We start from the raw sequence: 14,760 nt of genomic DNA on the forward strand, positions 1-14,760 counted from the left end.
TTCATACATGTTTGTATGATATGTTTCCCTTGTATCGAAATAAGTTACAGGAATGATTATCTGACATATTAAATCAGTATAAAGTAAAATCAACTTTTTTTATTCATGAAGGACAAAATTTGAATAAACATTACATAGAATGATGACATTAGTTATATATTCGATATAATAAATGTGTGAATTTTATAGAATGCAAAACTTGACCATCCTTGACCATTATTTTATCACGATAAAATCTACTGTAAAAGATTTCCCATACCCCTATACTTATTCTTTATGAAATATGTTTACGTTGTCTCTTTACTCGCTCACATATTATACTAAATGGGAGCAGATCATACTCTATGAACTATCGCAAATGCTACCATGGACACTATGGTCAGAATTCAAGGAAAGTTCAAGGAAATTTTACAATACTTTTTTTTTCATTTATATCTCTTCCACTAACAACTTATAAAACAACCCTAGCAAAGTGAATTTACGTTTAGTCAGGTACATTTATGGGCGAAAGCAGAAATTAAAGGAGGATGAAATCCATGGAACAAGTTCGTTTGTATTGAAACAGAAAAATCAAAGAAAAAGACAACGTATAGTTTGAAAACAATTGGACAACAATCAGGAATTTCTGATCATTTCAATGTCGAAATCACTAATGCTATCTATGGGAGTTCTTCCCATTGGCATGCGACCAAGATTTGTGATGTAACACAAGTACAACTATCCTATCCCAAAACGTATATTTTTACTTGTGAATTGAATATGGTATGCAAATTGTATCAGTTTCCTCATTGGAAGAGGTAAAATACCGAGCTCCTAGATAAAGTGAATTATACAAAAAATAATGATGATAACGATGATGATGATGATGATAACAATTATGATAACAATAATGATAAATAAATGAATGAATAAATAAATAAATGAAAGTCCTAAAAGTGAAACCAGTTTCAGAAAGAGCATTGTCTGATGGAATTGCCAATAGACAGAATAGTTGCAAATGGATTAATCTGAGCAACTAGTTAAAAAGATTGACAATAACCCTTGGCACTTCTTTTTTGGAAAGAGGTAAGGATGTTTCTGCAACATACATGTATGCAAGCATGAATCTCTAGCCTGTCAAAAAGGACAGATTAGTTCGAATCTAAATACAGGTTATTGGGTGTTTTAACCCTAAAAGGACTGGGCTATTTGAGATGTATTGAGGACTGGGGGCATGATTCCCCCCCCCCCCCTTCTGATCTCGGCCGCCGTTCGCGCAATCGCGCCAAAATTTGGCACGCATATTCTTAATAAACTACAGAGTAAAAAAAATTATACAACGCTGTTTACTATATGAACCTTACAGTAATTGTTTAAACAGTTTAAACAAGTGTTTAAATCTTAAGCAACAAAGTTTAATTAATCTTCAATAAATTAAACATGATTGTTTAAACGGTTAAACAAATACTGTAAGGTTCTTATATAGTAAACAGCGTTGTATAAAATCTTAAACAGCGTTTTTACTGTGTACAGCTAGTATAAACAAAAAATCTGAAAATAACTATTTTTTATCCATTATGAATAAAATATGCAAATCTATTCCTAATAAAAAACATTATTTGCATATTTAACTTCTTCTTTTTGGCAGATGTTTTTTCACCTTTTGTTTTCAGTGGAAATTATTACAGACCATTTAACAACAAAATCAAACCCTAGATTGATTAAGAAGACCAATTAGAACTAAAACTAATAACCTTTTTATGAATTTCATCTCCCATAGACTTTGTACAAAAAGTATCAAAATGAATCATTTGCGGCATGACATTGTCTCGTAAAGAGTCATGTGACGTCGCGAGGCTTGCCTGTATGTCGCAAATTTGGGCTCAAAAGTTGCGCGAGACTTCAAAAAAAAGTCAAAAAAATTTGCGGCGCTAGCTTTTTTGCATTCCGGAAATATCGCGTGAAGCATCGAGGGGCCATCATGCCACCCCCGGTCCTTTTAGGGTTAAAGTTTATCCTTAGCCTCACAGGTCGTGAAATATATCATATCTTCCCCTCTTCCCTCCTGCCCTCCCCACCCCCACTCTATATCTCGATCTCCTACACACACACTTCTCGACCATGCCGTACTATTTTTCTCTTTCAATAATTTCTTTTCTAGAAAGCCTGTTCTGGTTGGCAACAATGAAAGGATCGTTTTTTTTTTCATTCAGAAGTGGTGGGGGGGGGGGGTTATTACTTACTTTGACTTGATAAATGAGTTGCTGTGTGTATTGCTGAAGCCCCCTGTAATGTTTCTTGTCGTAGGTTTGTCGTCGATGACCATGCTGAATCCGACGACTTTGATGGCTTGTCAGTTGCTTCAACTTTGGACAAGAAACAGAAAAATGTAAAATGGTTTTATTTCGTTCTTATAATAATGATGATGATGATGATGATGATGATAATAATAATAATAACAATAATATGGAGCTTTTATAACGCTTGACACATTACAGTTTCTCAGCGCTTTACAACTTAAATTGGAGGTAAATAAAACAAGTAAAATATAAGAAAAACTAGTAAGACCAGTATTTTTTTAAATAGTTTTCAGTATAATTTTACTGGTTTGCAGTATATATTTTACTGGTGTGCAGTATATTTTTACTGGGCCAGTTGATTTTTAATTGGACCATATTACAGAGTTCATATTAATATGGCCCCCTAAGAGATAAACAACGGTATTACATGTACACGACATATTACTAGACTTTCGTATAATATTCACGGTTAGGCAAACAATTTGCAACTTTAAATACGTCACAGGTGAACGAAATCATTGTGAAATGTAGCCCAGTTTTCAACGGGTGGGAGCGTATGGCTGATGACAGTGCTCAATGATCAATTGCGCGAAACTTTCTGTGATTGCAAACTGTTTGGAAAATAGCAAAACAGATTATGAAAACCAAGGCGAACTAATAAATATTTTAAACCTATACATGCATATCAATTCAATGATTAGACAGTAAACATAAATCAAGGAAATTTTTTGAATTATTACTAGCTACAGCGGATGGTGTGTGTATTTGTTTCATATTTAGACGTATCATTCACACTGGAGCATGTTTGTTATAATTTTGTATTCTCGAATGTAGCAGGAAGTAGTATCAGAAATGTTCCATTGCATGTCCGGCAATGATTTTTACTTTAATCAATTTTTTTTTTTTGGGGGGGGGGGTGAAATTCATGCAGTCTATGAGAAAAGCAAAATCTGCCTAGATATGCTTCATGGTGACTCCATTGCACAAAACTAAAAAGTTTAATTTGATTGGTTATGGGGACATCTATGCCATTCTAGAGTTAGCATAGCAAGTTACGAAAAAAGACTATCAGTCTCATTCAACAGGCGTCAGAACATGAACTCACAACCGATGTTTCAACTCTAGCTGAAAATCACAAATGGAATCATTGATCGGGTTTATACAATTTTTTTTTCAAAAATAAAAAAAAGTTTAGTTTTCTCTATATTTTTTAATGATATGTGATGCATCTAACATGTATGTGACTCTTGAAATGTTTCCGTGCTATAATTTATAGGAATAAATGATTACGGTTAACTTTCTACAATGTAACAATTTTATGTAACGAATATCTCGACGTCCAGTGTTTCAATTTTGTACAACCTGTCCACGCTCACCGATCATGTCATTCCTGCATCAATGAACACGCCGTTCCTGATCCCACATGCGAGCTTTAGTGAAAAGCTTTTTTGAATCTCATCAAATCAATGGATTTAAGGCGCGGTCACACTAAGTTTACAAAAGAAGCTTTGTTACATCGAATTCTTTTCTTTTTTTGTGCGTCTACACCATACAACCCACAGGTTCTCAGGCTGTGGATTGGGGGTTGTAGATAAAAGTGTCAAGGTAGAATCAAAATGCCTTTCAATCTTGTTCTTCTTAAATGGATGTGTCATCAGCTTCCCTCTTAAACAATGGGAACGGGAAGTGTTTTAACCCTAAAACCGCCGGGAGGGGGGGGGGGGGGTTTCGCTGCTCGAAATTTTTCGACCGCGCCACTCGCTGACTTTTTACTCTGAAGTCTTGCGCATCTTTCGAGACCAAATTCATGACGTCTGGGGAGCGTTTCTTTAAAGGATTTGATCCGACAAGTCCTGTTATATCCGACAATTACCATAGTAACAGACTCTCAGCCAATCGGAATCAGGGAAAGTTGTCAGATCTGACAACTTGTCGGACACAGATGTTGATGAAACGCTCCCCAGGGGCCCATTGCAGAAAATTTACTATTATGGTAACTTTGCCATCCAATAGTAACTCCCATGGTTACAAGGCTCATCAGCCAATCAAAATTAAGGATTTCACTGAAGTTACCATCGGATGCCAAAGTTACCATAAAAGTAACATTTATGAAATTGGGCACAGGTATGCGGATGAAAAATTACGCAACATTTTTTTTTAATGCATGTCATACCAAAAATTGCTCCAAAACGTGATTTTGTGTACAAAGTCAACGTAAGTTGAATTTTCTCACCTTACTCATAAAGATATGGTTATTTTCACTTTCATCAGCTGAAATTAATTGATTTTAGCATAATTATGCTTCAAAAAAGGTTCTGCTATAAATTTGGCGAAAAAAAACAAGAGTAAAAAAACAAAGAAATACATAAAACACTAAAATACATAAAAAAAATAATTTTCAAAACAGAATATATTTTTTAGTGAATTAGAACAAAAAGTATGTGATTTACGCATAAATTAGCATAATCAATTCATATACAAAATCGAATTATTTCGGAAAAATTAAACATACAGCCTTGTATCACATCGCACACAATTATCATGTCAATTTTCACGGTGTTCGCGCGATCGGCAGCCGAAATCTCAAGGGGAGGGGGTGATTCACCCACCGGTCATATAACACCACCCCCCCCCAAAAAAAAAAGCCCCGGTCTGGTTAGGGTTAAGACTGATTGGGGTAAACAACGGGAGAATGAGGAGAGCTGTTTACTGAAGAAATCATATGTCAGAACATAAGCCTAATTATCCCAATCTTGTAATTTTGCAACTTCAACTGGAAATCAAGCATTATCACGTAGACAAAATAATGACATTTATCATGATTTTATCAAAGTTATATCAGTTCAGTTCACGTAGTTTACCTAACAAGCTTATGACAAGAGATATCAAGCTAATAAATCTAACTACATTTAGATCACGATTTGTTTTTTTAATTAAACAGGTTTTGTTGTTTAAAATCAATCGGGGTCACTACAGGGAATGTGCTTAATGGATACTCTAGTGACACTCAATGCAAGAAATTGTGATGATAAACTTATAAATACGATATTCATTTTAATAGGATGTGCATTTATTATGTAAGATAGAGATTGACTGGCTATCCCGTGAGGTCCCATGATTGATGATTTTATCATTAAATTTAATCACTTCAAACTATCCCCACAGCCGATCATATGCATTTTCAAGAGCTTTTTGTCAGAAACAGAAATCAGACCATCTACCTCCCGACCTCCCCCCCCCCCCCCCCCACACCTCCAATTGCCCTTACCCTAACACACTGTTGACCCGTCTACCTGCATGGTGCATGCCCTTAATTCAGATTTCAATTCAGAAAGAAGACAAAATATGTTGGCGAAAAATCTGAAATTATTCCCAAGTTCTAGGAGAAAGTTAAATTTACTTTCCTTCATTAATAGTCTTCAGAGTCAATTCGGTTCATTTACATCCAAAAATATCAGGTGTGATATAGGCTATAAGCATTATTTTAATAATTTCCCTGAATTTTTAAAGAGTAAAGTATTCATTTCAAAACACATGTATTGAGACAATATGACATAATTTATGATGTACAAACAACATAATTGAAACAAACTTTTTTGTTTCATAATGTTTTTGATGACTTATAAGGGTTAAATCGGTGTTTTTAAGTAACCTGTATTCAATATTTTACTTGGTCATGCTACATATTCTACCCTCTTATTTATTGCTCTGTTAAATCATCTGTTAACTCATATGAGAAAGAAATTGTAGGCCTACAGGTCGTGCGATCTGGTTCACTCAAATGTGCAGGGAAGATTTGGCGCCTTGTTGGATGTAATCGGTGTGTTATTTGGTACATCCTTAAGCTCCTAGCAATGAATCGCCGCTATTGCTTTTTAACAACGGCCGACACGCTGGGTAAATATACACAATGGTTGAATTGAGCACCACACCCAACTTAAAATCCCAGTCAAAGAAACGTTTTATCTCCCACTCTCCTCCTTTGGCCTTGTAGTTTATCCTTGTTTCTTTAACAGATTTAGTGGGGCTTCTTCAATAATTTATCCTATCCACTTGATAATTTCTTCTAATCTACTTTTTTCCATTTATTAGATAATTTCAAGTTATATCGGAATTCTTCACATTTTCATGATATATATTGATTCTCGTGTATTCCTGCCGGTAAGAATTCGCAAACAAATCACTTATAGTTATTTGAACAAGATAAACACCATCGCTTTAAGAGTCTTCAAGTAGTGATAACTTCTTGGAATATTTTGCGCTGTTATTTTCAGCAATTATTCTTCCAATGCATCAATGAAAGCTTAAAAACCTAAGCACGTCCCATAGCCTATGGGACGTATCTTTTATTTTGTACAACAAATCTGATATGATGGAAAAAAACCACAATAGAAACTGTGAAGCTAGTAGATTTATGATAAAATAGAGATGAAAGGGGGAGTGCATGTTTTGGCGTCACAACTAATTTAACAGCCATCAATGAATATACGAGTTGTCATATTAGTGGAAAAAAATATTGATGGAATCTTTATAATCTATCTATAATAATGACATGAGTAATTAAAGAAATATTATGACTCCTTTATCATGTTGATATCACATAGTCTTGACCATCTCCCCTTTACAATGTTTAAAAATCACTATTTTTATGTATCTATGTTGTTGATGTTGTTATCTTGGGTTTTAAGGCGCATACCATTCTGAAGAATAGACTTCATTTCAGCCATAGTATTATTTTCTTCAGCAAGGAATTTGTCCACATTGTGCTACACATGTACAACCCTGGGGCCCGTTGCATACAACTTTTGCCATAAAGAAAACTCTGGCAAATAAACAAAAACTCTGGCAAACAAAATTATACCATTGAAAATTACATATTTAAAAACTCTGGCAAAAAAATTGCCAGAGTTTTTTTTTATGGCAAAAGCTTCATGCAACGGATCCCAGGTGATGTATCTGACATGAATGACATTGTAGCCACACTGGTGAAGGCAGGAGAATATTTTAGTGCATTATTGTAAAGCAATTTAAAGACCTCTGACAAAGTGTTAAGAGCTTTATATACAAACAAGTATAAAGATGATTATTATCATTTCACCATTGATGGCCGTACGCAGCAGGGGGCCCCCAGAAATTTGAAAACTTACATTTTTTACTGAAAATTTTCACAAAACTATGCACAAATACTTCAATTTCACTTGACAAAATGCAAAAATGTCCCATGATAAGCTCGGTCGATTCTCTCTCTCACTTTCGAGATTTTTTTGAAAAAGTTTACGTGTGCTACCCCAGCGAAAATTTTCTGCGTACGGCCATGTCACCATTTTGAACAAAGTTTTACACATTGCATAGCCTGATTGAATCGCACATGTTAGCAGGTTTATATCACTTACAAATTTTACAAGTAATCTTTGTGCATGATGATGAAAATGATTATGGTGAATTAATATGATGACGGTGATGATCGTGATGATGATGATGGTGATGATGATGATGATGATGATGATGGTGGTGGTAGTAATGCTACAAGGGTGGAAGTTGGAGTTCTTTTTTTTTTACATTTAAAAATGCAATGCGGGTTATGGATATACCGTCTTGTAAGGAATAGTGTTTATGTTGCCATGGTACTATGTACTTTTCATAAACACTGGTATTCATTTTGAGTTTGCACCGCCATCTTGTTGAATGTAAATATAATGTGTTCCAAGTGGTTAAGCGTTTAACCTATTCTTCCCACTGAAAAGTATATTTAAAGATGTCTGGAATGTCAATTCTCGAAAAATTTGTTTACAGAATGTGTTTATTGAATGATAGAAGAAGTGAAAGATGCGAAAATTCGTTATCCTAGTTATTTTAATTTATTATATAGTTTGTGTCACCAAAGGGGTATTCTATATCTCTTTCCCTCTCCATACCACCCGCCCCCCCTTCTTTCTCTCTCTCTCTCACACACACACACACACACACTTTCTTTTCTTTGTACGCTTTAGCTTTCGATCTCGGTATGCTTGCACTGTTTATGCTTCCATGTATCCACTATCAGACAGCAGATACCCCTGTGAAATGGAGTGACCATATACGTAGCCCCTCATTAGTAATGCAACATACCTCATCTAGTTCTTTTTGCAAGAAAAGACAGATACTTTGGTCACAAAGTTAGAGTTGAAGGTGACATTGGTTGATATTTGGGGGAATATGGAGTCATTATAAGTATTGTGTTGAAGACTGAACAATATTATGTAGATAATAGAAGTAATTATGATGTTCGGATTCGTATAAAAAACTTGTAAAAGACGTTTGACTTCTAATGACTTAATAATGAGGGTGATAAATCTAAGTAAATAAAATGTTCGGAGCTAGCAGCAGACCCTCTAGACCCCCATAGCCCTTGTATACAGAGGTACATGTACATCGATGTGGTTTTAAGCCTTAAGAAATTCGTCTGACTGTGATGAATATAACACTACTTAAAGTCTTTCCTCACCATGTTCTATTGTCTTATTTGTTTGTTAACGATAAACATAGCACTCTTTACACATCAAAAAGCTTCGAAAGAATCTTGCCCGTGAAGTCTCGAATGTGGACTTATAATTGAGACAATGTGGTTGAAACCAACTCGACTGGATCCTACAGTCTGTTATTCGGTTGACAAGTGAGCCAAACAGCACGATTTAGGAAATAAAAATTATTTGCATGAGCACAAAATGAAATGAATTTCAGGATACCTTGATGTGCGCTTATCTTAGAAAAGTACACTTTAGCAAGGAAGTTAAATCACCAGTTTTTATTCATATTGTCATTGTCATATAGCATATTAAATTATGGAATATCATTACTCCAGTTTGAATTATAGAGCAAAAACTACAAATAAAGTACTGCCATCCGTGGAAATCTTTTTTTTTCTCCAAATAAACTATAAACGCATCCCCACGAAACACATATCTTTAAATTTTTACATTTTCTTTATAATATAATAGACTCTTTTAAGATATACATGTAGGTTGTGCATGACATTTTCCTTGAATTGTATGGAGTGTGATGCTTCCGGTGTAACCCTTGCTTCACAGGTATATTCGATTCGTGTTCTCATAATTAATGAATGGTATCTTTCTTCAATTAAATACATGTACTACACATAATATACATAGTTTTTGACAAAATTAATTGACACGGTTAAGGGAACCCGGAGAAGCTAAATGACAAAGCAAAACGTATATTTTTTGGTTCAATATGTACAATTATATACCAATTGAAATAATGGCGCATTAGTCCGAACCGATGGGAAATGCCACATAATTTTATATGAAATTCCATGGAAAGCCTAATTACAACGTAGCAGGTAGAAATGCAGTATTTTCTCCAAATATACCTTTACATTTTTAGACTAAAATTCCGAATGATTGTTATTGACTAACTTCATGTAAGTTAATATTGTTCATATTCCAAATAGGAGGCACCACTCTTTCTTTTCTTTTGATTTACACTTCATTTAGTATTTCCAACCGCAATATAAGAACAAACAACCCTTATTCGCATGGTAATCGTGAAGCAGACAAAAGCATATCTCGTGACGTCAACAGCTGAATGCATATTTCCTAATAGTCCTTTCACACAATCATACCACAAACCAACGTCAGCCACACCCACGGTACATTCTTCAGAAAAAGCTTTCCCTTTTGTTTCATTTACTGACAAGAATTTTCTTAAAAAGCTCTGTTTTTTACATTTCTTACGAAATTAAGAGTATGAAAAATGATGAATTATGATTATTGAAGCTGGCCGATATTCCGACGATATGACTAAGGATGTTTCTTGTTTTATTCATAAACAAATAATTTTTGTCGATATCTTCGTCATATTTACAACTGCATGCTAATATACATTATGTACATAATATGCAATCTAAAAATTGATGTATTCATATTTTAGGGATTTCGTGAGAAGACCTTTTACATATAGGCCCTAACTAACTTGACATATTCTCATTGATCTCAAGAATAGTCGGGGTAGTGTATTCGTTCCTCTCTAATTATTTACTATTACCGTATGATAAAGTTCAAATTAATCATTTTTATAGCTATTGATTATATTGCGAGGGAAATAATTTCAAACTGATACAAAATAGGACATTTATACATGTATATCATTTTCACGATGGATAAGAGTTTTCGATTACTAACGGTCTAAAATGATATGGAGATCATGTATAAATTAAAATCGACTGTCTTTAACACGGGAAACCAGCAAATTCATCTTTTATTTATTTATTCATTATTTTTTGTTAATTTCTTTTTATAATTTGTCTATCTATTTTATTCATTTATTCTATTTTTCTTATTATTATTATCTTTGGGGGGATGTTATCTCGGAGGCAGTATAATTACGATTACATGTATTCACCGAATATAATTATGCACGCATTTGATTAATGATATCCATTATAATATATCAAGTGCAAACGTTTTTCGTATTGATAATTGTTGTTTTGTGGTTTAACCATTAAAAAAGCACAATATTCACTGTATGTAAAGAACAAAATCAGCCAGTCATGAAGATAACATGATAATAAAATCCGGGCGACCCTCGTCACGCCTCACAAAGTTGCAACGTCATCATCAATACCCCCCCCCCCCCCCTCCGAGTGGTCTCTATGCTTTCTAATAGTTTATGATTGGAAATAATTCCAAAACGAAATGGTCTTTGTTGAACTATTGATACCCGTTTTCATGTACCTGGGATACACAGTATTACCATCGAAAGAACAGGAAAACATGATAATTATTTCAATTTGTCCATGAGTTTGAATTCGTACATCATACCCCTTTCACTTAAGGGTAGTTCGAAAGAAATGCAAAATGTGATTTTGTGTAGGCCTATTATAATTAGTTTCTTGATTTCAAAACCATTCTCATTTTAAAAAATGAAATAAAACTACTAAGTACTGTCGACTGAAGTTCTATCTAAAATTCAAAATAATCTTATTCAGTCAGATTATTTTTCAATGCACTGCAGATTGTCATTTCACCAAACATAAGGAAAATGAAGATTGTCAAGACTCAATAATGCAAGGCGATTAAAAAGTACCAGTATACAGACAACTTCAAATATTTAGTAAGGGCTCTTATTCTGAACATTCGTTTGTTTAAAGTTTAGATAGTACCTTCTCGTTATCTAAAAAAAAGTACTGTATGGAAAGTTGCTGGAGCTTAATAATGTTACATAACTTAGTTCTCGTAAGGGTGTAATAAAACTTCATAAACCCGTCTTTATGATGTATTACGTTGAAAAAAGAGAAATGTACCGGTATAAGTATGCGCCATCAAGTAGACAGTCAACAACCTAATTTTCATGTATCCAAAAAGCGGGTATATCATAAATAATGCTGTAACAGGAATTCAGAGGATTAAAATCTATCCGGTCACCCGTATATAAGTAATTACATATTTCATACAATAATTTATGTTCTTGCAACTGTTTATACTTACCCATTTACATAGACATTGAATACTAACACTATACCAAATATAAAAAAGAGCAGGTACAGCATCAGTTTGACAGTAAAGACGCAAAGACAAAATCGTGTCTACTGATTAAAATATGAAATGTTGACAAATTATGGAAGTGTTATTTTCATTCTTTATGTATATTATGCTTGGTACATTGTAGGAAGCATCCTCTTTTCTAACCTATCTCTATCTTTAAGCGGAAAACATGTAGAGGCTATATATGAGTGCTATGCATTTAACAAATAAAGTTTATTATTTTTTTTTTATTAGAAGAAATGAATAACGGTATCCACGTTTTGTATGCAACGTCCTTATAACGTTTTTAATACACTTATCTTTCAACGGACGGACCTCTTGATTCACTCACGTTTTAACTACTACGATATTTATCTGTTTTAATGCAGTCTAACTACAACTACACTTGTATTGTATTTTACACTTTTTCTCTTTAGAGTTCCAAGCAGTCACCAACCTAGTGACCATTTCAAAATCAACACAGTACTAAAAAAAGACGTCAAAATTCTTTGAAATTGTTAACACTCTTGTAAAATTGAGTTGATTTTGCATAATTATGATCGACGTAAATTTGAAAGGAAAAATTAAGCCTTGGCCCATTTTCTTTTACACAAAAGAGATAAAACTACGACAGGTCAATTGGACTAGCAGCCATGGCGGATGATTACAAATGAGACAAAAATGCATGGAAAAGTGGATGCTACCCGCTAATCTATTCAAATCTGAACAATATAGGTTGACAGCCTGTAAAGAACGCTACATAGTGAAATCGCTAAACTACAATCCATTAATTGTTTTGAAACCAATTAACGTTATAAATCCATCCCCATAAAGCATATCAAGTGTTCTGATATATCACACATCACACATAAAAAACAACAATCGAATACTGTATGGAGTTGGGCGAATTCGATACAAATTACTTGTTCTAAAAAATAACACGTTAAAAGCGAAGCACCCCTCGAAAAAACTACAAATAATTATATTTCTCATTTAATATAAATTCACATATCGCAGAAAGCATTGCGACATGACGTAATGCAAATGCTCCATGCATGCCATGAGGGTAATTATGATTGTGTCCAACCAACATTGGGCATTTCTTTTGGGCATATTTATTTATCCAGTGTGATGAAAATTTTGCTCATTATAAAGTAACTCCTGCTTATTTCCCATTTTGATATAAATACTGCAACAAAATGGTTGGACACATAATTACCCCCGTGCTGATTAAAATTTTACCCAACATCTATTACAGCCAGTGTGTATTTCACAACATTTTGAATATACTATTTGATAAAATTCTGGTGTATGGCTAATTTTCCAAAGTGGTCATGGAGGATCAATGAAACAGTGTGGTATTTAAGTGTTATCTTCAGTGCATAGATTAATAAACTTATCATATATATATATATATATATATATATATATATATATATATATGGGCGAAAATTTGATCAACTTTTCTCTCTATGGTTGTTTTATTCATCTCGTATTTTGCTTTATATATATATATATATATATGTATGTATGTATGTATGTATGTATGTATATGTATGTATGTATAGTGTACATGTATTTCTGATGGCGCTGTAGTTCTTTATGTATCCATAATTTCTCTCAATATAAAGTATAGGAAATAAATCTAATAGTATAAATTAGACAGTCTGAAGAAAAATTCTGAGCAAACTAAGCCCATTTCAATTACTACAATCTTAACGACTTAAATTTGTATCAACAATGAACCTTTAACATGTTCATTTGATATGAATTATAATCAGTCATGACAACTAGTAATGGAATTAATATTTCAAGACATTGAAGAATTATTAGGATTTTAGCATGTACCATGATAGACATATCTAAATTAATATTGCCTTGTTAACTACATCTTATCATTCGGTAACTACCTAATGATCTGAAACTGCCCTAAATCAATATGAATGAATATTTATTTTTGAATAAGAATGAATAAATAGATACAATACTTATGTGAACAAATTTGTTGTTGTTAACGAAGGTAAAAAATTGGAGAGGCTCTAACATTTGGCCACTAAATGCTTAGAAACTATTGGACAAGAATGTCATACATATTAAAATTTTGATCTTAACGATAGAACTTTGATGAAAGATATACCTGGATCTTCGGTAATGGTAATATGGTAATAATATAACGATTGCAAGGATTTAACTAGATTATTCTAAGTTAACCTGGCTCGCGAGCTCTCTTCTCTCCTGTATATCTTTTACGTCATGTCATATCTAACCAATATTGTATCTCTGTCAAATCTCTCCATTTACGAGAATTAATTAAAATAAATGTTTGTTAATAAACTGGTTATGATAATTCATTTAATACACATCATGTCTGCAAGCACTAAATTTGACGGAATAAGGCCAAGCACGTATTCTGGTATGTATCCATATTCATTTGCTAAATACATCAGAAAACTATATGATATCTTCGATATGACTTCATAAACTTTTTAAATATTTTCTTTCTCAACTTTAGAATGTTATTCTTGTACAAATTAATTTCACAAATCAAATGAATTAATTCCTAACATTATGATTTCACTGTTAAGTATTTCGAATTAATTCAAATGCATCCAAGTTTAATTTCATCTTCGAAATAGGCTGCAGAGCGCATGGAAGATGATAGCGGAAGAAGAAAAATAGCAAGAGCAACGGCACATTTTCTTGGCTTAAAAGAAACAATGCACTAAGTCTACCATTAAAAGGTTTGTATTGGAGCTGGAACAAAAGGAGAAGAGGAATTCCTACTATCGACAGCAACTGACCCCTAATTACCTTCATTATTACCCCCAATTAGATTCAGGGGATTAAAAGACTCACGGGGAAAATGAACTGTTTAATAATAATAGGAGAGGGAAAATGAAGGGGGTATGAAGAGATAAGAATATAGAGAAGCAAAGATCCAGAAAAGAAGTAATGCATTA

General features: G+C 33.5%; 1 protein-coding gene across 1 annotated transcript in view; it reads right to left on the bottom strand.

The window, feature by feature from the left end:
* LOC129254474 (uncharacterized) overlaps positions 1–2,719 on the bottom strand; it is a 69,426-nt gene extending 66,707 nt beyond the window's left edge. The window contains exons 1-2 of the mRNA XM_054892942.2: positions 2,713–2,719; positions 2,223–2,345 (exon numbers count right to left, since the gene is read on the bottom strand). Coding sequence (XP_054748917.2) covers positions 2,223–2,345; positions 2,713–2,719 — 130 coding nt within the window. The remainder of the gene's footprint in view (positions 1–2,222; positions 2,346–2,712) is intronic.
* Positions 2,720–14,760: the final 12,041 nt, after the last annotated feature.

Source organism: Lytechinus pictus, chromosome 1 (genome assembly GCF_037042905.1).
Source record: "Lytechinus pictus isolate F3 Inbred chromosome 1, Lp3.0, whole genome shotgun sequence".
Taxonomy (NCBI): Eukaryota; Metazoa; Echinodermata; class Echinoidea; order Temnopleuroida; family Toxopneustidae; genus Lytechinus; species Lytechinus pictus.